Here is a 25,467-nt window from a genome sequence, read left to right as displayed (position 1 = left end):
GAACCACAAGGGAAATTCATACAATTGCAAGTGTGGTGGACAGGCACCAACATACATTGATTCAAATTTCAGTTCCCAAAATTCTGCAACTCTTGTAAAATATATATTGGTAACAATTAGAATGTTCAACAAACTGGTCAATGAGTAAACCAAGATTTTTCAATGGTATTGTAATTATTCCATACATTACTCAATATTATACACAAGTTCGCGAAGTGAAAAATGCTGGATAATGAGTTCTTGCTAAAAATGGCATATCAAATTGGTGATACAATTAAAACTTATATTCATCCTGTTATTATACCAGCCAGTACATCACTTTTGCCTCGCACATAAATTGTGTAAACTAGACGAATTGCATCCAGCCAGCCATCCAATGATTCCCAAGAGTCAGCAACCTTGATGATGCAAGAAGTAAAAATGAAGATTAGAGCTGCATTTTCAAAACCTAAAGAGATTCTTGTGTTTCTAGATTGAGATGAAATCACATTTCCATCAACCCTTGGAAAATTAATTAAAATTGGATTTGGGAGAACAATTTTTAAAATACATTAGTGGTGAGTGGGGTTATTTGGTAAACACTGAAACACATGAATGGACTGGACTTTGCCTTTCTATGCAAATGCACAGAGAGACCTAATGGAAGCACGGAGGTTATGCCCCCTAGGTGCTGTGTAGGCTTTTTCAAGACAGAATGAACAACAATAGTGCAGGATTCAAGTAATTGCCTTCTGCATTTAAACCTCATAATCTCATGACATAATCAGATACACTATCAACACAACAAGCCAACACAAAAAAATAAAAAAACTTCCAGTTGTCAGAAGATAACATGGTTGACTAAGAAATAAAACAAAAACTATAGTTAAAAGAAATTGTAGGGACAATCAAGCATGCGGAAGTGGTAATTTCATTATTAAATGTCAGTGTCAGGATTACTTCATCATGAAAAAGATCATGGCTTTGCCAGTCCAAAATTGCTCTATCTTGTCTTCAATCAAAATTGATTTTGTCCAATTGATTAAACAATGTTTGATAAGTGCGGAGGAAGGAAGCAATAAATTTGTGCAATATGGATAAACTCAGATCAATGAAATTGTTGCTTACCAAGTAAACTGATCCATAACTTGTATCTATGCAGAGGCCTGCACCAGGTGGTAAGGTAAGATCAGCACATGCTGATACAGAAGTAATATCTGCTATATCTACTTTGATAGTCTTCTTATCCCCACTCACTGCATCTAGTGATCTGCCTGAGAGATTTTGAGGTGGTACTTGTTTATGTTCTCCTCTGGGTATCTGAACCAAGGGAGGAATGCAAGTCATTTAATCATAAATTAGCAATTGTGACACTAGATCAGAGAGGTTATGCAATGATTTTAAAACTGAATGTGACTTTGCCTATTAAAACATTTCAACTTGTCAGCCACATCTTACCTGCTGAAGCTTTTCATGATCCAAAAAGAAGTCTGATCCTTTCCAGTCATTATGAGGTGCAATAGATGCCCCCACAGGAGGTGCGGTTAAATATCCAACTTTAAGGTGTGGTAATGGTAGCTGTGAAAATTGAGTTCTGTTTAAGTTAGTATATAAATGCACGATTCCATCAACTAACACTCCATTGGCATAGTAATGAAACAGCAAATAACGGATGACATATATCAATTCAAGTAGAAGCCAAAGTTAACTTCTAATAAAAAGAAGATAGGTTGACTCACTATAAGTACTACTTAAGGGGATGAAATCCAATACAACAGCATGGTTACTTAATGTGAAACAAAATTCAGAAACCTTGAAAGTGCAAATTATTTTTAAGTCATTTAAATGATAAATTGTGTTGCAAATTGCAATGTGGATCCTGGTGAAAAGCCTACTACTCTAACATAATTTAGAATAATGTGTACTCACCATAGAACGCACCAACCGCAAGGCACTGCTATAAACCTGTTACATACACCAAATTAATAATAATAATGGGCTAATTGCATGATTAAAATTGGAGGAAGAAATTACCTAGATTAAAAATCCTTTCTAATCCAAAAAATGCATAAAGCCAATAAATATGTTCAAGGCAAGACAAATAGACTGTGGCTTCTTACTGAATAATTTGGTTTCAATGCATGGGCAGCAGCAATGTATATTGCAGACTGGCTGTATAATTCATTTGGTGAAACTTCTTGAGCACTCACTGATCCCCCAGTTCTTAAAGTGTCCTCAGCTAATCCATACTGCAAAGGAATTAAGTGAGTCAATTATATACTCTTAATACTGTTACATTTATGTCAACACAAGACACCATAGCATAATGTGACATTGTGTAAAATGAAGAAGAAATATGACCAGAACAGTTCCAAGATTGTAAATTGCCCGATGGAAATCAAATTGCAACTGTATGGCAGCGCGAAACTGCATCAAAATCAAAGCATATGGAAAAGTCAAAAGTGGAAGTGGAAATGAGTTAATACTCAGAGAACATAGTTGATGTAAAACACTTGTGTGTCACTTCTATCTGATTCCCTCCAAATATTTTTGTTACCTTGCTGATAGCAGTTCTCACAATCTTCTGCTTTTCTCGAGCTGGAACAATGGTACTGAGTTCCTAAAATGGAAACCAATTTTTTAGCAAAAAAAAAAAACAACAAAAAAATTAATTGAGAATTTCCAATATAGAAAAGTATGAATTCTATAACAGTATTAAATACAATGTTTACAAAATAACTCTCAAGGTATAGGGAAATGTTTTCTGAAGAAGAGAAGAGAGTTGGGTAATATTAGCAAAAAAACAAAGGAAACAGGTACATATTGTCATTCCAATGGTTTGAAGGTTTTATCCCTTTCTTTTTTTTAATCTATGGAAGCTTTTGAGATAATCTTGCCCGTGACATGCTTTTTTCGCCAAAATGTACATTAGAGGTTCCAAAGCCAAATAAAAGAGGAGGAAACCATGCACAGCCAAACTAAAATTAAGTTTAATCTTTTCTGACATGGATTAATGATTCAACTGTGCTAATGCTAGGTCATTTTGCAGCACATGGATGCTACAGTACAGCATTGAATGAGCTAGAAGTGCTATACCATGTTTCAGTTTAGATTATTAATTATAACACTTGAAAAGTTATTTATGACTGCACGTTTGGATGAGATTTATTCACAAGAGCCCAAAGTGCTTTTGGTATAAAGAAATCTTTTAGGTGAAGTAAAAAGATCCAGGTCTTGCAGAAAGATGAAAAATGGCCTTTTAAAATGTATTTTATTTAATGAACTTCTCCTAAAGTTCTATTTTGATTCCCAAATATACATACATATCAATGAGGGGGGAGAACCCAAACATGCACTTAGAAGCATGTAACCATAAAAATACACTTTTCCTTTTAATTGCAGTTTGTGTGTAGTAGTGAAATGCTTGAATACTGGCAAGTTAAATATACCTGAAGAGCAAGTCCCCAGTTATTGAGCGCCTGTAATAGATTCCATGAGTCAGTAACAAGGGCTCAATATGCAATGATCATGCTTGTGAAGAAAATCAAAAGAGTTGGAACAGAAAGTGTACAGAATAAAGCAAATATTTATCTAAGGAAATAAGAAAGGCTGTTTCAAAATCATGTTCCAACATTTGTAAGAAATTGCAAGTCAAACTTTTATGAATTAATTGAGAAGAACCTGAGGACTGTTCCAGTTAAGTTGAACTGCTTTTTCATAGTTGCTTGTTGCCTGGGAAAAAAAAGGTTAAATTTAACAAAAATTAGATTGTGTGATGATAAGCCTCTCTCTATCAACCAACACTTGACAACTATAACCAAAAATGTGAAAAGTTCTTCCATTCAAGTTCAGTATGAATTCAGTTCTTTATCAAGTATTATCCAGAAGATGCATGAAACCATTAATAAAAGGCAGCATTTATTTTTAATGACCTGCTTCCATAGTTCTTCAGCTTCCTTTGTGCGGCCACGCATCTTTGCTCGATCAGAAATTGCTATAGCCCAATTGTAGAAAGCCTGAATAGAATCAAATGTGGGGGGGGGAAAATAAAAACTAAAGACTCTCATTTTGTGTATAAAAACACAAACATACATCAAAACAAATACGAATAATTTTGAGCTTTCCTACTATATCAATAGACTTTGGGGACAGGACTACTCAAGAAGTATCATCACATTATGGACGGCATTCTTACAGATAGATTGGCTATCAACACTGCAGTGATTGCCAGATAGCAGAGGTGACTACTGCCCCCAAGGTAAGGATACTTATATTTGGTAAAGCATGCCTGGTTATAAAATGTAGCTAAAACAAGGGAATTGTGGGATTACATGGCCAGGAAATTCCAAAATCCAAAGGAATGAGCTGAAAAATAAAATGGTAACAAATTATGAATAAACTAATGTATGAACAACATAATTTTTTTTTTAACAAGGAGCTCAAAGGGTGATACTAAACACAGTTCTAGGAGTGTAGAATAGAACACGTACTGCAGAACTTTGAGGGTCTGCACCACTCAATGCCAAAAGGTCCTAATTTCCTCTCACAAATGACAAGATGATCTCTCTCTCTCAACCACCCCTCTTATTTATAGTCAATATGCCTTGTTTAAACTATTTCAGCAAACTAACCTAACCAATTGACTCATAATGTAACTAACAACTTACTAAGTACTAACTACTGGCAGCTGAAAGAAGCCCACACCATTTTTCCAATTGTTTGAAGCATCATGACCAAGCCAACCAGACCACTGCAGCCCAAAATTAACTTTCACTTCTCCTGCGTCAAACACAAATATGTGAGCGCTCTCATGCTTCTCTAGTGCTCTGTTTGTTTCTGAATTTTTAGCCATGAAACAGAGCATCATCACCACTGCTCTACTTGTAATGAGATCTCCTGGCTCCCTGGTGAACTGCACTGCTGCACATGATGGAAGTTCCTGGGTTGTAATAAGAAAACTTTTGTCTTGGTACTCGCTGTCCTTAGTGGGTCGGGTTTGGCTCATTAAATTCAGAAATTTATTATCTCCTGCTTTGTCAGTCACTCCCCTTCGTCGTCCTCTCCTTGCAAAGACCTTGATCCAGTGGTTTTGATGATGGCAGCTTGGTTAATATGGTATACCTTGTTTTAGCTCTATTTGTGGTTATCTTACAAACTGTGTCATTATTCTGGAATTGACAGACAGTGCCCACCTTACAAGTGTCGCAATCAAACCGTGGAGACTGGGTTAGCCCACATCAGAGACAGAGATCCATCTTTGACGGTGACCCATCCTGCTCCATGGAAGAACACAAATCTGCTGGCTTTTGTGGTGATCTCTTAACTGGACAACCTGAGATACCAAGTTTTGTAGCCATGGGAGAACAGTGCTTCATATTCACCCATAATGGTCAACCCCTCCATGTCCCCAACAACCACTTTCTCCAATAACCTGCGGCTCTTCTCCTTTTGTGCCTTGTAACTCACTGGCAAAATTAGATTTACCTTCAACCAATCTGCCTCAGTCAATCTGTGTATTTTCACCTTCAATTTTTTCAAATCCTGACTCGTTATGATGTTCTCTCCTATCTTTTGCACTGAAGCATTTTTTTTTTAAATTTCTTTTGTTTCTTCATGTATAGGAAGCAGTCCTTTACACCTTTGCTCCCATCCTGTGATGACATTAGTTTGGATTTTATCTTTGTTTCTGCTTCCACCATATCAGCGATCCCTCCATCCTTTAAGACTTCCTCTTCCCCTCTATTTTTTATGCTCCTAAGATTCTACTCCATCTTTCAAGACTTCAGGTACCCTCTGGTTTCTTCCTTTCAAGGACCTTTACCTTCTCTTCTGTATTTTTTCACCAACAATTCTCATTCTTCCATGAGTTCCCTACTGAAAGTCTGAAATTTGCTATCTCTATCCTCATTTCTTCAAGAATGTTAAGAAAGTGTTTCTTCATTCTTGCCAAACTTGAAGAGACCCTAGACCCTCCTATCTACAGTTCTACACTACCCATAGCTCGAAGATCAGAGCTCTCGTATTCATATCAGTTGAAAGAAACCCAATATCTTTACTACAAAGAATAGGGAAGAAAGAACTCCCCAATTTATAGACTAGAACACACACACTGCAGAACTTTGAGGATCTGGCGATCTGCACCTCCCTGTGCAACCAAATTGCCCCAATTTCCTCTCACAAATGATAATATGATCTCTCTCTCAACCTCCCTCTTATTTATAGACAGCATGCCTTGATCAAACTATTTCAAGTTTCATCCCACTAGCCTAATTGACTCAACAATATAACTAACTAATGGGTATCTATCACTGACTCAGTACAGTTCTGTTAGATATTCAGTCCATACATTAGCAATTAGTTAGAACTTAGAACAGACTCAACAAATTTATCAACAATTAGTTAGATCAGAACAGTGAATTGTGTATCTAAAGAATAGGTGTGCAATAAATAAGTGAGTCTCTTGAATACCCCGGAATGAGAGAGACAGAATGTTTAATAGCTCAGGTTCACATTTTAATTAGTCAGAATGTTTAATGTGCAATAAATAAGTGGTTCTCTTATTAGTCAGGTTCACATTTTTAATTAACCAAAAGGACTGAAACTCATTCAATAAATTATATGAGCTTAAGAATTTTATTACTTGGCTCAGCTTGTTAATAGCTCATATAATATAACTTCTACATATGTGTGTGCATGCCCATTTAAATTTTTTTATGCCGAGTCGCCTTGACTGCTCTTACCAAGCCCAAGTATTCTAATGTTGAACTCATTTGCACCCTATCCAGATCCTACCTAAAAATTTGCTACCCATTAATCTAAAACATCATAAAGAAGGATATCCTTACGTACATCATGCAGTGTGGGACAAAGACGAGTGGCCTCATCATACTTCTTACAAGCCTCCTCAAGCAAAGCATCTTTAGAGGGTGAAGTGGAATCTGGAATAACATTATCTGCACTTTCCTGGAGTACCAATGCCCAATTGTACAATGCATCATAATCTTCAGGGTTCCTCTCAATTGCAGTAGCATATCTAGAAAATCCAAATAAGAAGTTATAAGTTTGAATAAATATCGACAAGACCAGGACCCTGCCATTGAACTCCTACTAATTGCAAAAGATTACAAAGCAGATTGCAGATTGCAGGTTTGCAAGAAGTTTTCGGTGTAAGCAATTCCCAGTAGCAAATAAAAGTGGCCATGTTACCTCCTGGCAGCGAATGTAAGAATCCTCTGTCGGGAACGGCCTTCATCGTCAACACCTACAACGCTATTTATCAAATCCATTGCAGCGTTGTTCTGGTCTGCCTGGTGTTGCTGTTGTTCTGGGCTGAAAATTTTCGAAACACTACAATGTAAGCCGCAGTTCATGCGTCCACAAGAGGAAGACACTCTCAAACTCAAAGTCAAAGCATTAAATCAGTATCACTTCGATTTACCATAGCTAAATAAAAAGAAATGCACAAACAGGAGCTATAATTAAAACAATTCCACAATTAAATATTTTACAAGCCATTTGCGATCTACAATTTCAGAAGTTGAATCAACAAGAAAATCGAACGCATTGTCGTTTTTTCGTTTTCTTGATTCAATTAGGAAAAGGAGCAGCAACCTGTAGGGGGAGTTGGCATCTTCTTTCTCCGGTTCGGAACCAGTTTTCAATCCATTCAGCAATTCTCTCATGGTGAACGTTCGGCTTCCTTCGTCTTTTCGGAGCTTCGGAGTGGGAGAAGGATTCGCATTCGCCTCATTGGAATGGATTGTCGTTTCTCTGCGATCTGCGTCGTTTACCACGGGATCAGCTTCTGATCCCGATTTCGGCTCCAATGGTGCTTGCGTTTGCTCTGTTGGCACTGGCTCCGATTCTGGCTGCGGATTTGGTTCTAGTTCGGGCACGGATTCCGATTTCGGTTCCAAATGTGGTTGCGTTTGCTCGGTTGGCTCTGGTTTCGTTTCTGGCTGCGGCTGCGGCTCCGGTTCTGGTTCGGGCGCTGGTTCGTGTCCGTTCTGAGATTCCGGTTCGGGCATTTCGGAGTGTTAGGGTTTCAGAGAGAGTGAAACAGAAGATTGAAGACAGAGGAGAGTTTTACTCCGATCCGAGTCGAAGAGAAGGGAACTGCGGGGGTACTGAACCAAGGAGAAACGGTAAACGGAGAGCACCAACTTTAATTAGTACAATTTTCTTTTTCTTTTTTTTATCACTTTTATTAAAGGATAGGAAAACAAGGAAAAAGTATATGACTAGAGGTGTAATAATAAATTACACAAAAAAAATTGTAAAAATTTGCTATAAAAATAAGTTAATTTATTTAAGGGTTAATTGTGGTTTTTTCATAAATTTTTGGATAAAATATAATTTCCGTCCCTTATATTTTAAATTCATAATTTTAGTTTTGTTATTTTTTAATTAAAATATTTTGTCTCTCATTTTTTTAAAAATATGTGATTTTAATTTATTTTTTTAATTTTAGACTTGACTATTTATTTTTTAATCGGTAAACAATTTTTTTAATATTTGTGTCCCTCTGTTTGTTTTCTTTGTTAATAACTTTAATTTTTTATTATTATGTAACACCTTTAACTAATAAAGTAATAATTATGTGGATAGTTGAATAATAGACATATAAACCATTACTCATTACTTTCCTGTTGGAAATGCTCAGATGTTATGGCTTGGAAGCACTCTAGTCATGGTAACTTTGTTCTTCTGCGAGCTGCATATGAGGTGATTAGTAATCAATCCCTTTGTATTCTAGTTTATTTAAATTTGTTACTGAACGGAAGGGACCAGAGAGGGTTAAATGTTTTATATGGAAGCTTTGTCATGAATGCATTATGACTAATGTTAGGAGGATGAGAATGAATTTAACTAATAGCAATTTATGTCCTGCTTGTGATTTCCACGAAGAGGCTCTCCTTCGCCGGTTTCGAGATTGTTACCATGCTAGTTGGGTGTGGCAATTTTTTATTCAAAGGAATAATGGTGTGGACTTTTATTCCATTACTGATTGGAAGACATGGCTGCAAACTAATTTGACTATGACTCACCTTGTTCATGAGATGAATTGTTCTTTGCTATTTGGAGGGATGCTAGATTTTATGTGGTGGAGGCGGAATAGGATCATTGGACTGTTCTGGAGACTATTCAGAAAGCTTGCAATTTGGCTCGTGCATATCAAGTTGTTGTATCTATTTATAAGCCTCTTAGTGCTTCGAACCTGGTTCATATGAGTTTAACAGATGATATCAAATGGGTATGTCCTAATGTAGAGGAAATTGCGCTGAACTGAGATGGTGCTGTTGCTGACGGAGGGATAAGTCTGCTTGTGGAGGGGTGATCTTGGACACTAATGGAGCTTGCAAGATTAAAAACTGATAACAAGCTTTGATAAAATAAAATAAAATAAAAACTGATAACAAACTAATTAAAAATTAAAGAGAAAAACATACCCCTCAAAGACTTTGCAAGTATAATGATTATCTACTTTAAAAAAAAATGATCATCTACTAAAATATGTCATGGTTTTGCTATTTACACCTTCCCCTCCTTTAGAACTGGTGTACTTAATAAATTGAGAGTGTATATCGCAACAGCCCATATGTTGACCTAATAAGACTCAACTCCTTTCTGTCCAAATGTCACAAAAATAACAAAATCAATACAATTAAATCCCAATTTTGGAGACAATGGTCACAAACAATAGAAGCATGGACATAAGGCCCATGCTATTGACATCTCGCTTTTCTTTTTTCTCACCCCACTTTATGAAATTCATATTCTACCCTTGTCTTCACACCCCTCTCCGGCTCTGCTCCCCTCTCTCTATTCTCGAGGCGTATAGTATAGGCATCTCCTCGACCCCATCCACTAGTCTTCTTCAAACATCTTCTCACTTTTTTTCTTCTACAAAGCATTGTTCATCTTTATTATCTATTATCTTTTTCATGAGTTTTTGCTCCTTTATTGCTTCTTCTACTAAAGCATTCTGTTTTTTCACATGTTGTTAATCTGATGACTAATTTCTGTTATATCAAGATGCATAATGGGATCCATTAAGTATTTTGGCAAAATGTTCAACAGATTTTTATCAAAACAATTAAAGAAGTTGGATGGTGCGAAAATAAAAAATGAGATTTCAATAGTATGGACCTGATCATAAGGATGAGACAAACCGAACTTATTAAACAAAGTAAGGTAAGATGTTGCTTCCTCCTAGGGGTGGGAATAGGCCAAGTCAGGCTAAAGTCTGAGCCTAACATACGATGAATCTTTGAGGCTTGAGTCTGGCCTATAGCCTATCAAAGACTTTTATTTATTTTGGTCCGGCCTGACTTTTTTAAAAGTCTGACTTGACCTGATAGTCTTTTTAAAAGTCTTCTTCACAATAAATATTTAATATTTTATGGAGTAGAAACGTAATAGAAAAGTTAAAAAAAAGGAAAGTGAATCAAAATAATGAGGAATATAAAAAGACATATGACTCACATCTAAATTGTAATTAAAATCCTTGATTATAGGAATAGAATAATCAAAGTCTGATAGTTTTAAAAAAAAATTAATTGTATTCAAAAAATAATATTATATATTGATATCCAAAAAATAATATATATATATATATATATATATATATATATATATATATATATATATATATATATATATATATATATATATATATATAGACCGGTCTATCAGGCTTATAAGACTTTTTAATAAGCTTAAGTCTGATCCATTTAATTTAATAGGCTTTTAAAAAAGTCTGAACCTAACCTTTTAATTAAATAGGTCAGGTCGTAGGTCCCTGTAGGCCGGCCTGACCTATTCCCATCCCTACTTCCTCCACTCTCACTATTATTTAAGAGTGCAAAATGTTTTAGCCGATTTGGGCACGTGATTTCTTATATTTTGATGGCCTGTTCATTTTGCATCCCCAACAAAGTGTGGTGAGGAATCCGTGTGGGAACTTGATGAGGAATAAACTTGCATGAATCACGACGAATCCGTGTCATAATTTAATGACCAAACATTTAATGGCACCAAATTTAATAATTAAACCAACCACCAATTAAATTTAAAATTATAGGCTTGATTTGTCTCACGAGGCTTTTATTTCAATAGTTGGATGACTTAGATCAGTGAATTCGGCAATAACATGTGCAAAGTTGCAGAGTTGTTTTTTTTCTCATTCTCTTTCTTATTTTTGTAGGGACTAGACAGCATTTTCTGGTCACCTTTTGCTAGTCATCATGGTTTCCTTACAAATTAGTACAATTTTTAGTTACTTCTTCACAATTTGCTAATTTGCTTGGGTTTAAGCATGATTACGATAACTTCTTCACAATTTATACGATAGTCTTCTGCTGGTTTAAGTTCTATTTATCCTGTCTAAAGAATCAAACTCATTATCTAAATTTTGTAACCAAAGTTATTTTAAACATGTATTTTAATCACGTTTAGAAAATCTAAAATAACATCATCAACATTCAAAATAAACGGCCAGGTGTGAAATTTGTAATGGAAATTAGCAACTAAAACATGCAATTTAATCACGTTTAACAATTTAAAACTAAAATCATCAACATTTAAAATAAATGGACACTACCTTCTTTGAGACCCTTTTAACTACAACTACCACTCCACTTTCGTACTCTCTTTTCCATTTTTTGTTTTGGGTAAAAATTAAAAGATATCCTTCTTTGAGACCCTTTTGACTAAAGCTATGACAACTAACATTTTTTGTTTTGTCAGTGAGACATTTCAGCACGAAAACGAAAAATAATCTAGAATATGAATGAACAATGATAAACGTGTTTTTCTCCCTCCCCTGTGTTTTTATAAAGAACATTATCCAAACTAACGTAAAAAGAAAATGTTAGTTGCAGTTTGAATTATTATATAAAAAAAAAACACATTTACTCACATGATACAAATGCATATTATATCCAAATAAGTAATGGTAAACGTGCACTCTATTTTTCAGATATATTATAGATGAAAAAGGAGACCAATAAAGAGAAAAATAAATAAAAGTGATATATATATATATATATATATATATATATATATATATATATATATATATATATATATATATATATATATAGGCCCGGCCAAGAACAAAGCAACTAAAGTTTAGGTTTTACGTTCATCAACCAAAAAAATATTTGTTATTAATATATATGAAGTAATATATTGATAAAAAAAATATTAAATACTTTAGTAAAAAGGTTCATATATTTAAAGAAAAAAAATAAAAATTTATTTTACATCTGGTTTATTGTTAGACGGGCCACTCACATATCCGAGTAATAAACAATTTGTTTTTTTCTCTCTCAATTCTTTCATTCTCTTGAAAAAAAAATTAAGAAAAAACCAACCCAATTGCTTTTTGTCGGTCACATCTGCTAGCGTGTCCACTTACATTCATAAATATGAATTATAGCAATATATCATCAAAAAGACCATTGTTTATTTTTATTTTTTTAAGAAGTCATTGTTTATTATATAAACAAGCATCTTAACTTTTTATTATTATTTATTTTAAATAATTTATGTACAAATCATAAAATAAATGTATCTAACCTTCAAATTAAAAGTATGAAAATGTCAAAATTATATATATATATATATATATATATATGAAATGTTAATATAATTTCCTAAATAAGAAAATATGAAAGGTAAAAACTATGATTCTGATAAATAAAAATAAAATACTCTTATATATCAATCCATTGAAATCCTATTGATTTGAACAGCATATTCCACATGCGGGATATATATTTAAGGAAATAATTTTTTATATGGAGTTAATTAATTATGGTTATAACTAGAAAATGTTAAAGCAAATAAATTATTGACAAAACTTAATAAGTTTTTTAATTTTTTAATTTTTCATTCCTCCCCCCATGCACCACCTACTACTAGGAAGTTTTTCTCCAAGAGTCTTCAGCATTGGATCACCCCCTTTCTCCCTATGCTTCCTCCCCCGATGCCCCAATTGCCTCCTAACGCTGCCAAAAGGAAGAGCTGAGAGAGGAGGGTGTTCTTCCTCTTAAGGACAACTGAGAGTGGCACACTCTCTAACCCCTCAACAATGTCATTTCGAACTTTGCATGAGTGTATTTCTCTTATTTGCTTAACGGTGGCCTCTGAGTAAAAATAAATAAACCAGAAGCAAAGCATTACAAAAAAAAGCCTTTCAGCAGTGTCTCTCAGTTGATGCCAATGTGATGAAAGGGGAAGAGGTATTAGTAATTTTTAAAATTTTAAAATAATAATAAATATAGTAGCAATTTCATATCACCATTATTTAAATACAAAAAATTGACTCAATTATGAAAGATTTCATTACATTCATAAATATAAATATTTTATTTAGTAAGAATATCGTATTCAATTCCCATCAAATAAGATTAATCTTTGTTTGGAAAGATTGAAATACACTTGTAATTTTTTACCTTGTATCAAATCATCACTATTTTTAAATTTTATTTTTGAATATTACAGAGGAGTTTTGAACTGTCACTATTTTAAAAAATATTGTTTTCTAAAATTATACCTATTTTAATTTAATATATATATATATATATATATGAAAATTATTTTTATTGGAAACAAACTTAATCCAATGATTAATTGTCAATTTATGGATTTTTTTTAACAAATTAAAGAAATCTGAAATAATATCATTCAATATAATATGATATGATTATACAATTAAAATTAATATGATTTATTTATTTATTATCAAGCTCTAGAAAAGTCTGGACATGTAAGGCCGAAACTGCTGATTTACAGGTGCATATGCATCCAAAAGGCCACGTATATATACAGAGTACATAGACATTCATCAAAAGACAAACTTAAAGCGGGCCTTACTTTTCCAAGTAATGAGAATATGCGTTAACTATTATTTTTTTAAGATTTAATATTATTAATATGAGGGAAAATAACAACACTTTATTTTCAACAATTTTTTTTTATTATTTATTGAATCTTATTAAAAATTTATAAATTTAGTGAATCTCATATTTCATTTAACGAGTCTCTCAAGATTAAGAAAACAGATTCACTAAAATTTAAAATTTTAATTAATAATAAAAATATTTTTAGAGAAAGTGTTGTTATACCACCTTTTATTATTTTTTAACATATTTTTCTTTCTATTTTCTCTTAATTTTTTTTTAGATTATTTGTCATATTTATCAAAAAAAATAATCACATGTATCTTCTCGGGGGCAATCCAATTTAGATATATGTTAATTATTTTCTTTAACTTTCCCTTCGATATTAATGATAATGGATGTAATTCTATCAAAACAAAATCAGTTACGCAAAAAACGTTCTACAAAGTATTGTCATAGAATACTTGTAATTTGTGTTTGGGAAATCTTCAAATCACATTTTAAGACTACCGGATTCTAAATTGAAAATTAAGCATGCTGTTAATCCAATCAATGTATGTATAAGCCAAAAAAGTTTCTATAGAGGGAAATGATTACAACATTTATACAATTCTGAAATCATCATCTTATTTTTATTTTTTTTGAGGAAAAAAATCATCTTATTTTTTAAAAAATAAATAAAAATGTTGAAATTTATATTTTTTTATCATTTTAATGTTTTTATAAAAAAAAAATCACACATCATTATTTTACAGTTCAGCTATAATTTATAGAATAATTCATGTAGCATATTTTATTAAAAAAAACACCATGAAAATCTAAAAATAATTATTTGAGTTTTATTATTGTATGTCCATGCATGTCTACCACAAAATAATTCTCTGATTACTTCGTTCCTTTAAGATAAGATCAAAAGTTCATTATGGTTCCGAATGATAAAAAGGACAAGAAATTAAGATGCCATTAAAGATAATGTATAATAATAGTTTGGTTAACGAGTGTTTTTTTAAACAGATTAACCAGTGTTTTAAACATTTTTTTTTGTATAAGATGTTCTAAACATATTTAATACTCCAGTTAAATGTTTTTGTTTATAATATAGTAAGTTTTCTCTATTTTACTTAATATCCCTACTTTAATTTATTTCATTATTCTTTAGTAATGTCATATAAAAGATTAATTCTTACGCGCTTATTTCCTTGTTTATACAGCCTACACCTAAAAATTGGCAACGAATAGAGTTTGATTAAAATATTTTTTTTACCAGAAGTTTGATTAAAATATCTGAACTTATTTAGTTTATAAGGAATGCTAGCAACACACATTTTAACAAACTCTTACTAATACACAACCATTAGTGAAATTTATTAAATTACAACACATATATACTATCAATTGAAATTACACAAAAACACATATATGTTAAATTATTAAAATGTAGTTTGGAACGACATTAAGTCCCTTACTCCTTATGCAAACTAATATATGTTTGCTCTAGATCTAAAGTCATTGTGTCGTAGTTATTCTCTCTATTTTTTTTTCTTTTCTTATAGTTCCATGTTCTTTGCTCCATTTGCCAGAAATCCACCTATCCTTGTTCTCGTTCTAAGTAACAATGTATCTCTAATGGGAGTGTTGCAATGTTGTAACAACGCAGGCCTTATCCTTGTCCTCCCTGTCGGTTGTCATTAGTTATCTCATTTTGGAACTATGTTCATATCGTTATATGGTGATGTTTAAATGATTTAAGAATGATTTTTAATTCAATGGTGTATCAATTTGTTAATTAATATTTTTTTATTGATTTATTAATTTTATATTTAAGTAAAGTTGGATAGTAGGTGTAGGTAAATAGATACGCAATATTAAGATGAGAATTAAAATTGTTACTTTTGCAAATATGAAACTAAGTATACATGTTTTTTCTTCAATTTCATGTATAGGAATTTTATTTTATTTTTAGAAAACATAACATAGTGCATTTCATTCATAATAAGGTAGAAAATACAATGAAGAATACAATTGGGAACATAATGGCCAACATAAGACTTAGATGTTCTAACTAGTGTATGAGCGACTTGATTGATTTAACTCTGTACAAAACTCACCCTAGAGTCTAGAATAAATGAAAATGAATTTTTACATTTGGATAATATGAAATGAAACACAGGGTAACCAATGCAGGAACCATTTATTGAATCAACCACTGTCTTACAATCTATCAAGTTTGCCTTGCAATCTAGTTGAAAGATGATGTTCTCCAATCCCATTTGTGTCGTCCAAGAGAGTGCATGAAATAGTCCCATTGCCTCGTGTATAGGAAGTTAGGAACCAATAATATAATACCTAACTTTGAAGTAACTTAAACCTTACTTTACCCATTCTAGTCCATAAAACCAAATCAGCCCAATCCGTTTACTAAAATGCAAGTTGACAGTTCTTGAAAAAAGGCACCGGATTGACCAGTTTACCCACCTCACTGTTAAACGTACACGTATTTGATTTTGATACTCGTTACTTAATTTGATCCTAATATCAAAGTTAAGCCCTATATATGGTTGAAGTCAATATATACGTACGACAACCGTGTTAAGTATAGGTGACGCATGGTACATGGACGTAGATGTTTGTTTCTCCGCCCATCGCATCATGTTCTCCCTCGTATATTGTTTGAACTTCATTTTCTTGTAATTAAAAAACAAATTTATAAACGTGTTTAAGTTCTTAGAGAAAAATATTAATAGAGAAATATAATACAGTTTTAAAAATCAACTTAAGAGCGATAATTTTGGAATTAAAGACATAAAAATAAAGTTTATATATCTCGATGATACTATATATGAGACTAACTGGAAGTTTGGAACTATATAATAATTAATAGAAAAATAAAAACAATAAATGATAGTTGTTTTAAAGTCTGCTAATGCTCACGCCAGAATGAGGTGTCTAACGGAGCAATATGGCGTGAAAGGATTAAGCTGAAATTGAGGTCCATGTCCTCGTTTGCAATTATATTCCCAACAATTATGCATAGAAATTAACATTCAAAACGAGTTTGTCCAACAAGTATACTAGTACAACTTAGATAAGATGATCTCCACTTAAAATTTTGAATCTATCCTCTCCGTTAAGAAAGTCTACCAATTAGAAACCTACTTGCTAAACTTTTTTTTTTTTATTTAAAAAAAAAAAGAAATCTAATTTAAAACAATATACTTTTCTAAAAGATATATTTATTTATTTACATTTTGTCGTTAAGATAATACTCGTCACGTGGCAATAAGGACGAGGTGTCCCACTGTCCTTGCAGCAAAGAACGTGGAGGATGAAGCTGAAATGACTTAAAACAATTAATTTATCAATCAATCCTCAAACAATTATAAATACAAGTTATGATCAAAACGAATTTGTACATAGAAAACAAGAGCTTCCGTGGCAGTGGTAGTTGCCAAACTAGTAGCAAGAAGTAAGTCACGTTTTTCTCCGTTTTCATTCATCACAATATTAAAGCTTTTAGTTTCCTTCAGTATGGGGGACACTTACGTTTTGGCCACACCGAAGCGCAACCGTTCCGATGACGTGGACGGCGGCGAGGCGAAGAAGCTGCTGTTGCAGCAGGGCGAGGCGGACCCGGCGGCGGCGCTGGCGAGCGCGCGGCACGAGTTCGGGGAGCACGGCGGGGTGAACATGTCGATCGAGGCGTCGGCGACGTTCACGGTGATGGAGCCGGAGACGATGCGGCGCATGTTCGCCGGAGAACTCGGCCCCGACCGCGACTTCTTCATCTACAGCCGCCACTTCAACCCGACGGTGCTGAGCCTCAGTCGCCTCATGGCCGCCCTCGAAGGCACCGAGGCCGCCTACTGCACCGCCAGCGGCATGTCCGCCATCTCCGCCGTCCTCCTCCAGCTCTGCAGCCACGGCGAACACGTGGTCGCCTCCAGAACTCTCTACGGTGGGACCCACGCGCTCCTCTCACACTTTCTCCCGCGCACGTGCGGAATATCCACTAGCTTCGTGGAGGTGACGGATCTTGACATGGTTGATGCTGCCATAGTAGAAGGGAAAACAAAAGTGCTTTACTTCGAATCTGTTTCCAACCCCACCCTTACGGTTGCGAACATACCTGAACTGTGCCACATGGCACACCGGAAGGGAGTGACGGTGGTGGTGGACAACACGTTCGCGCCCATGGTGCTTTCGCCAGCGCGTCTTGGTGCTGATGTTGTCGTTCACAGTATCTCCAAGTTCATCAGCGGTGGGGCCGATATCATTGCAGGTATCTTTGTCGTCTTTCCTAACTCTTTCTCTCGCTATTCATTAATTAAGCATTAATAGTACCAAGAGAATATTAATGATAATCTTAATTGTACTAATTAACATGTCTTGAAGAAGCATGCATTTATCATTTGTCGTGTTATTATTTATGTTTACTGAAATTTTCTTTAAAATTAAATAATGACTAAGATATTACTTTCTTTGACGAGTCACGAATACACAAACGACAACTCTTCAAGTTTATCATGATAATGATATCTATCCATCTCACATGTTGAAGCATCAGTAACAGGACATCGATAGTTACTGTCAATTTTTTTTATATTTTATACAGTAGGAAGGGGGAATGTACACTTCGTGAGAGAGAAATAAAAAAATGAACGTCTTTTTCAATTACAGTTTTGACATGATTATTTGTTTGGACTCGAACCGATCTTGGTGAAAGATATATAGACTTCAGTTCATCTGATTTGCTAACTTAATGTTTAAATTTTAATTTAACCAGTCCTAAACACTGATTAGCATTTTCCATATTATAATAATTAGGATGAAAAGAAGATTCCGAAAGATCCTTAACCCTTCACCAAACAATGACAGAATGACACGACCCTGTGAAAATAAATCTTTTAAGAACAAGTTTAATGCAAACTCGACTTTCTTTTCCGGCGGCGTTGGAATAATTGTACTGGAGCAATTAAACTTGATTTTGCAGTCTTGTTTTTTTAAAAGTTCTTATAAAGAAGTTTGTTAAAATATGATCTAAGCAGTCTACTCCAATGTTTTTCCTAAGAAAAAGCATCATAATATTTTATTTAAAATGTAACGTGTGAGTCTAGAATTAATAAATTTTTTTAATTTTCGCTTATATCAGTTACATGTTCAAATTAAATGACAATAATAAAAAAGAGTGATATATTATTTTATCTACTTCGAAATGTGTAAATAGGTGTCCAACCAATTAAATTTATTATTATTTAGGCAACCAATGAAAAGAATATTATAGTTTTCTTATATTGTTGTTGTAACTGCTCTTTTGCATTATTAGTCAATTAAAAATTATTTTTAATATAATTTTAAAATAAGTATTACAAGATTTCTAGAATTAAACAGTATTTTATATTTTTTTTACTTCATTAAATTTAATTTAATTTTTAAAAGTATATAATCATTTTCTAACCGAATAATATGAAGCAAAACTAGCCAATTTCCCCAGGAATGATGATCTGAGTACCACTATCACGTGAACAATCGTATTCGTCTTTCGTTTACGTGGACACGTGTTATTTTGCTTTTGGGAGGATTCTCTTTTCCTGAAAAAACTTAGCTTTATTAAAGCAATGTATTTAGTTGGTAGAAGGAAAAAATGACATAATTGAAGTACAGGAGCGGTGTGCGGACCCGCAAGACTGGTGAACGCAATGATGGATCTGCAACAAGGGTCACTAATGCTGCTGGGTCCAACAATGAATGCGAAAGTGGCATTCGAACTCTCGGAGAGAATACCGCACCTAGGGCTAAGAATGAAGGAGCATAGCAACCGCGCACTAGAGTTCGCAACGAGGCTCAAAAGGCTAGGAATGAGGGTAATATACCCGGGCCTGGAGGAGCACCCACAGCACCAGCTTCTGAAATCAATGCACAACAAGGACTATGGCTACGGCGGGCTCATGTGCGTGGACATGGAAACGGAGGAGAGGGCCAACCGCTTCATGAGCCACTTGCAGAACTACGGCCAGTTCGGCTTCATGGCTGTGAGCTTGGGCTACTACGAGACCCTCATGTCCTGCTCCGGCAGCAGCACCAGCAGTGAACTCAGCACTGAGGAGAAGGAGCTCGCCGGAATCTCGCCGGGGCTCGTGAGGATGTCGATTGGGTACATTGGAACCTTGGAGCAGAAGTGGAGCCAGCTCCAAAAGGCGCTCACTAGACTAAACGACTCTGGATACAACAAGATCGCTTGAATTGCTTTTCTCATCATGCACATGCACATGCACCCTCGTCTTCTTCCTGCTCCCTTAATGTTATGTTATCTATAATAATAATTTATGCTCATCTTTATGTCTTGTCTTGCTACTCGATCGTGTCTCCTGTATCATGGATATGAATATGAATTGCCTGTTTCTTTTCAAGTTCCATGGTGTTTATTTCCCTTGTGACACAATAAGCCTCATATGCTTCTACCTAAAGCTAAAACAAACTGAAAAATTATATACTTTAATTTATATATAAAGCCAAATAACCTAATTTATCAAGATTAAAAATAATTAATTTGTCTTAAGTTTATAATTTTTTTAAAATTATCATTTTCATTAATATTCTTTTCTTTTTTAATAAAGAGTATTTTCAGTATAAAATTCATTAACGAAAAAAATATTATAAATTAAATCTTATAAAAAATACAAACACAATTTTAAATTTAAATCATATTTCTAATATTTTTTACATTTTAATATAATTTTATTTTCTTTTACTTTCTTAATCAGTGTCACTCTTACATGATACTACTAATTTGCATTTGTATTCCGTTATTAAGCTTTTTCCCTGCATTATCAGTTAATACTAATGAATAATAACATTTTCTGGAGAGTTCATCTTTTTGGGGAGCGCGGGAGATGGAGGTTTTCCAAAGTCCAAACTAAGGATGCTCATAATCTATCCTATTTCAATAATCCCATTCAACTTGAAATTGATTTTAACGGCTGGGTTCATATCTTAGAAATTAACCTAGTGTGATTTGAAGATATTTCTAAATCTCTTATTATTTTATAATTTATACGCCCTTTTAGTAATAATGTATTAACTCATATTAATAATAAAGATTTATTGACTTTATGAATAATATTTTACATAACACAGTATTATTTTTATATCAATTATTTTTGTTTATAAATATATATATATATATATGTGTGTGTGTGTGTTCGTTTTAGTTTCACACTTCTTTAATTAATTGAACAATTTATACATGATTTTAAAACTATAGTATATTATATTAACAAATCAGATTAATTAATTTCTATTCTATATGTTCTCGAATTTTGACTAAGTTAAATTTAAATTCAAATATATAATTCTACAAGAAAATTTAATCATATTGAGACTAGTTCTAGGAGGACGTACTAAGTCAAACGTGGCAATCTTTCTTCGGCATGCAATAGATTTTTATTCTTGAGTCTGGATACTTTTCTTCAGGTCCAAACTCACAAGCCCACTTTCTACAAGGCACTTGCTAAGTACACTCATTCCCCCCTTTTATATTTTAATTGCCCATTGTACTCTTTTTTTCTTAAAAAGATACATCCCTTGAAAATCTGTTCTTTTCTTCTTTTCAAAAATGTTTTTCCTGAATAATACACTTATTTTGGAAATGTGTTTCCAGACCTATGTATCATAATTCCATAAATACATTTTTAAAATAGGTATATATTATTCTAAAAAGTTAATCTCAATATTAGAAAATAAACTCTTATCTTATATCTTATATTTGTTAGTCTTATTTTTATTTATCATTAATAATTTTTAAATTCTATCTAAAATTTTATTTTTATCTTCCTTCCTTCCGTTGTTTAAATCTAAAGATGATGATACATACATGAAAAGTGCATACTTTCTACAATTTGAACAAAAATAAATAGAATGTATTTTCTATTTCACTTATACTTTCTAAGTATACCCCATTGTCCCTTTTTGTTTAATTTCCCAATATATCCATTTTCCTTAAAGAGATACACCCATTGGAAAACTTTTTTCTTTCCCAAAAAATTATTTCTAGAATAATATATACTTATTCTCAAAATGTATTTTTAGAAATATATTTTCAAAATAAGTATACATTATTCTAGAGAGACATTTTTTATATTAGAAAATAAATGTTTATCTTACACCCCAAATTTGTTGTCATATTTTCATCATATTAGTGATCTTTAAATCTTATCTTATTTTTATCTTATTTTTATTATTTTTTAGACCATAATTGTGTATCTCATACTCATTATATAATAATGTATACTTAAGTGACACTCATTTCATGGCATGCCTCATCTTTATTATTCTTATTCTTATTACTTTTATTATCATTGTTGTTTATTTATACCCTAACTTTACTAAATTTTTATAATTTAGTAAACTAGCTTAATAGTTTTTTCTAACAACTTTCAAGTAATTTTTCAATTTATTTTTTCAAATATAACCTTATATGAATATGTTTAACAAGTATTTTAAATAAGTTTCCAATTTTTACTAGTTACAAAGTGTAGAGTTTCAAGCCAAAAAATAAGGTGCATACACATTGAGAATTGAATTTTTTTATCATTAAGGTTTAGGCAGTTTATATGCAAAGTGAAAAATTACATTTTATTATATGAACCTTAGTTAAATGAATGCATTAAAAGTTGTTTTTTTTCAACTTTCAAGAGAGCTTATTTATTATATTTATTATAATTTGTGACAATCCTCACTATAAATAGAGAAGAGATTTAGTGAAGAAACACAACACATGAAGAAAGAGGGTGTGAGAAAAGAAATTGTGAACCAAAATCATTTTATTGAGAAAAAAGTGTCTTTGTGTGAAAGTGTTATCATTTCTTGTAACCATTGAGTGGGATACTCGGGTTTGTAAAGTGATACACTATTTTGGATGAGTTACAATCTTGTAATCATTTTTGTGATAATAAAATATTTTTTGAGACGATTCTGTGGACGTAGGCAAGAGGTGTCGAACCAGGTTAAATTTTTGTATTTATTATTATTTTTCTACGATATAATCTTTGTTGTGTTTTTATGATCCTTTGTGGGTGTGAATAATCTTATTTGTGAGAACATTGATTACTCAACATAAAGCTATTTTTTAAAAGAAAAAAAATTAAAATCTTAAAATATTAAGCTTTTGAATTCTAATTATCAATATATGGCTTAATTTTCTCGTTTTCATTTTAGTCATTTATTATGAGATATTTTTTTACGGAATGTGAGATTTCTTTTTAATACACGATGTGTGATGTTCCCAATAAAATCTATAAACCTAGTATCACCGTTTCAAGATTAACTAGATTCTTTAAAAAGAAAAAAAAAATAACTAGATGAGTTAACTTAATTTATTTATTTTTCAATGCGAGTCAACTTAATTGATACTACTACAATAGATAGATAGGAGGTATAAATATTTTATCACATGGTCTCACACCTACATGTACCTAACTCTTCAAATAATTATCAAAAGTATAATTTATTTAGAAAATTAATGCCGTTCAATTGATTTAATCTAAAGGTAGCACACTAGACACGTGAAGACCACGCTTAATATTCAAAAGAGAAAGAGCACCAATAGTATACAAATCACTTTTACTGCCAAAAGTATTATTTTGGCAAATAAATATCTAAGTGAGAAGTAGGATTGTTAATTTTATCCCTACTCATACGTCTTTATCTTAATTTGTCTAGATTACCGTATTTGCCAAGCACGGGCTGGATTAAATTTAAGGATAAATCAAGTCAATCAACACATTTGTTTTTTTCTTCAATAAAATAATAATACATTACAAACAAACAAGCTAGTGGGTACGCATCAACAAATCCTTTAAGCATTTGTTAGCATTCATTTACTTGTTTATTTAGAAAAAAGTATATTAGTATGTTATAAGGACGGATCTAAGAATGCACCAAAAGGAAAAAAAATTAGACAATTCTATGAATATCTAATTTTCAATATATAATTATTTAATGAACAATGAATTTCATAAAAATATTTATTATTAATTTCATTATAAAATTAGATATAAGATTAATCACTACTAAAAAAATTAAGCAAATCTCTCTCTCTCTCTCTCTCTCTATATATATATATAGTCTCGAGGGAGGGGGCCGGGGTCAAGGGCCCAAGGCCCATGCTTGCCGGCCTTAAATTTATTCTGAGTAAGTTACACATTTGATATATATTTGAGTAACCTTAGCTATAACTTGTTAATTTCATCCTAGAATCAGAATGGCATGTAACTTGCCAGAGCGGGAATCTCCATTTCACCCTCCGAGAGTGTAACCTATGCGAGGACTGCCTCCCCCAGTTGGAGTGTGCCCAAAAGTGGTACTTTCATATACCAACAATACACAATTTTAATTTATATTTTCTTATGATATTTTTATAAATAAAATACTATTTAAAAGCTAAATATATGATATTAAAATCAGAAAATATTTAATATATTTAATCTAGTAAATAAAAATTTAGTAAAAATATGTTACTGAGATTTATAATTATTTTATTCCGATTGATTTTTGTTTCACAATTTGTTTCTAAGAGCTTCCTCCTCTTATAACTCATGACTAAAATCATTACCAAACGGTTTGGAGAATTTTTGGTATAAAAGTCTTTCTTGTATCTTAATTATAACATTAAAAAAGGTTGATTCTAACTACTAAATGATACCATGCATAACGTGTTATGGAAGTTGTGATAAGGAAATGTAGAAGAATAGAAACAGTACACATGAATCACACTGGTCATGAAAAGCCAAACCGCTAACAACCACATGCACAAATTATTGACCAAGTTTCAATTAGAATAGTAAAACCACCTAGGCTAGTGACATTGCTTGAGGCTCCAGCTAAGAACTTCACCTCTTGTTTTAATGTCCATGCTTGTGATTTGTACAAAGAAAAAAATAAACTCAGCAAGGGACCATATGCAATGCATCGCAATTCGCAATATAGTAATTAAAAAAGTCAACATTCATTTGTACTCAACGAAGAAGTCACCAATGAAGGCGCGAAACCTCGTAGTAGCATCTTCCTTAGCATTGGAAAGGCAAAATCTTAATAGTAAGTTAAGGGAAATGAAATTGAAGGACCATGATTTCTGTGTTGTTAAATTCTTAAGTATGACATGAGTCTACGTGGGGTTTTTTTTTTTTTTTTTCTTGAGAAAGGAAGGTATTCTTGTAATTGAAAATCATGTGATCAATCTATGAGACGATAAAAATTATTGAAATAAGTTTTGTCTTGTTAAATAAAATTATTTTATGACAGACTTAAGGAAATTAATCATCTAGAACCTGTGTTGGTTAGTGAGTCTGAGTGGTTTTGTTTCTCTGGGAGTTCTACCAAATTCTTGAAAGGAGTAATCACATGACTATATAATACAAGGCATGCACCTCATTAAGCGAGACACGTATGGTTTGTGCTTTGGTCGTGGAGTTCCGAAGCCTGGTGCTGGTAGTGTTGGATCATGTGGGGGTGGTTTGACTTATTTTCTGTCAAATTAAAGATCTGCAGAGACAGTTTGCTGGTATGCTCTCGTTGACCTTTTGCT

The 25,467-nt window shown here is 32.7% G+C and overlaps 2 protein-coding genes across 2 annotated transcripts; one reads left to right on the top strand and one right to left on the bottom strand.

The window, feature by feature from the left end:
• Positions 1-141: 141 nt before the first annotated feature.
• LOC100809275 (protein HLB1) lies at positions 142-8,150 on the bottom strand. The gene is made up of 13 exons (XM_003536124.5): positions 7,591-8,150; positions 7,186-7,308; positions 6,829-7,012; positions 3,912-3,995; positions 3,661-3,711; positions 3,429-3,458; positions 2,537-2,599; positions 2,341-2,406; positions 2,100-2,228; positions 1,909-1,944; positions 1,438-1,557; positions 1,108-1,299; positions 142-398 (listed from the first exon to the last, which is right to left on the bottom strand). The coding sequence occupies exons 1-13, from the start codon at positions 8,004-8,006 to the stop codon at positions 288-290; spliced, it is 1,605 nt and encodes a 534-aa protein (XP_003536172.1). The 5' UTR covers positions 8,007-8,150; the 3' UTR covers positions 142-287.
• An 8,966-nt stretch (positions 8,151-17,116) lies between these two features.
• Positions 17,117-20,293, top strand: LOC100808736 (methionine gamma-lyase). The gene is made up of 2 exons (XM_003536123.5): positions 17,117-18,165; positions 19,548-20,293. Exons 1-2 carry the CDS (start codon positions 17,415-17,417, stop codon positions 20,123-20,125), a joined length of 1,329 nt encoding a protein of 442 aa, XP_003536171.1. The 5' UTR covers positions 17,117-17,414; the 3' UTR covers positions 20,126-20,293.
• The last annotated feature ends 5,174 nt before the right edge of the window (positions 20,294-25,467 follow it).

This window comes from Glycine max, chromosome 10 (assembly GCF_000004515.6).
Source record: "Glycine max cultivar Williams 82 chromosome 10, Glycine_max_v4.0, whole genome shotgun sequence".
Classification (NCBI taxonomy): Eukaryota; Viridiplantae; Streptophyta; class Magnoliopsida; order Fabales; family Fabaceae; genus Glycine; species Glycine max.
Note: the sequence above shows the minus strand (reverse complement) of the source record. Positions and strands in the feature narration are given on the sequence as shown.

What these genes read in the sequence shown, in the direction of transcription:
- LOC100809275 (XM_003536124.5), bottom strand. Translation starts at nt 8,006, where the DNA reads ATGCCCGAACCGGAATCTCAGAACGGACACGAACCAGCGCCCGAACCA. An exon ending in CTTACATTCGCTGCCAGGAG is followed by an intron (nt 7,013 to 7,185) that starts GTAACATGGCCA and finishes TGGATTTTCTAG; the next exon opens with ATATGCTACTGCAATTGAGA. An exon ending in TTAACTGGAACAGTCCTCAG is followed by an intron (nt 3,459 to 3,660) that starts GTTCTTCTCAAT and finishes AATCTATTACAG; the next exon opens with GCGCTCAATAACTGGGGACT.
- LOC100808736 (XM_003536123.5), top strand. Translation starts at nt 17,415, where the DNA reads ATGGGGGACACTTACGTTTTGGCCACACCGAAGCGCAACCGTTCCGAT. An exon ending in TGGGGCCGATATCATTGCAG is followed by an intron (nt 18,166 to 19,547) that starts GTATCTTTGTCG and finishes ATTGAAGTACAG; the next exon opens with GAGCGGTGTGCGGACCCGCA.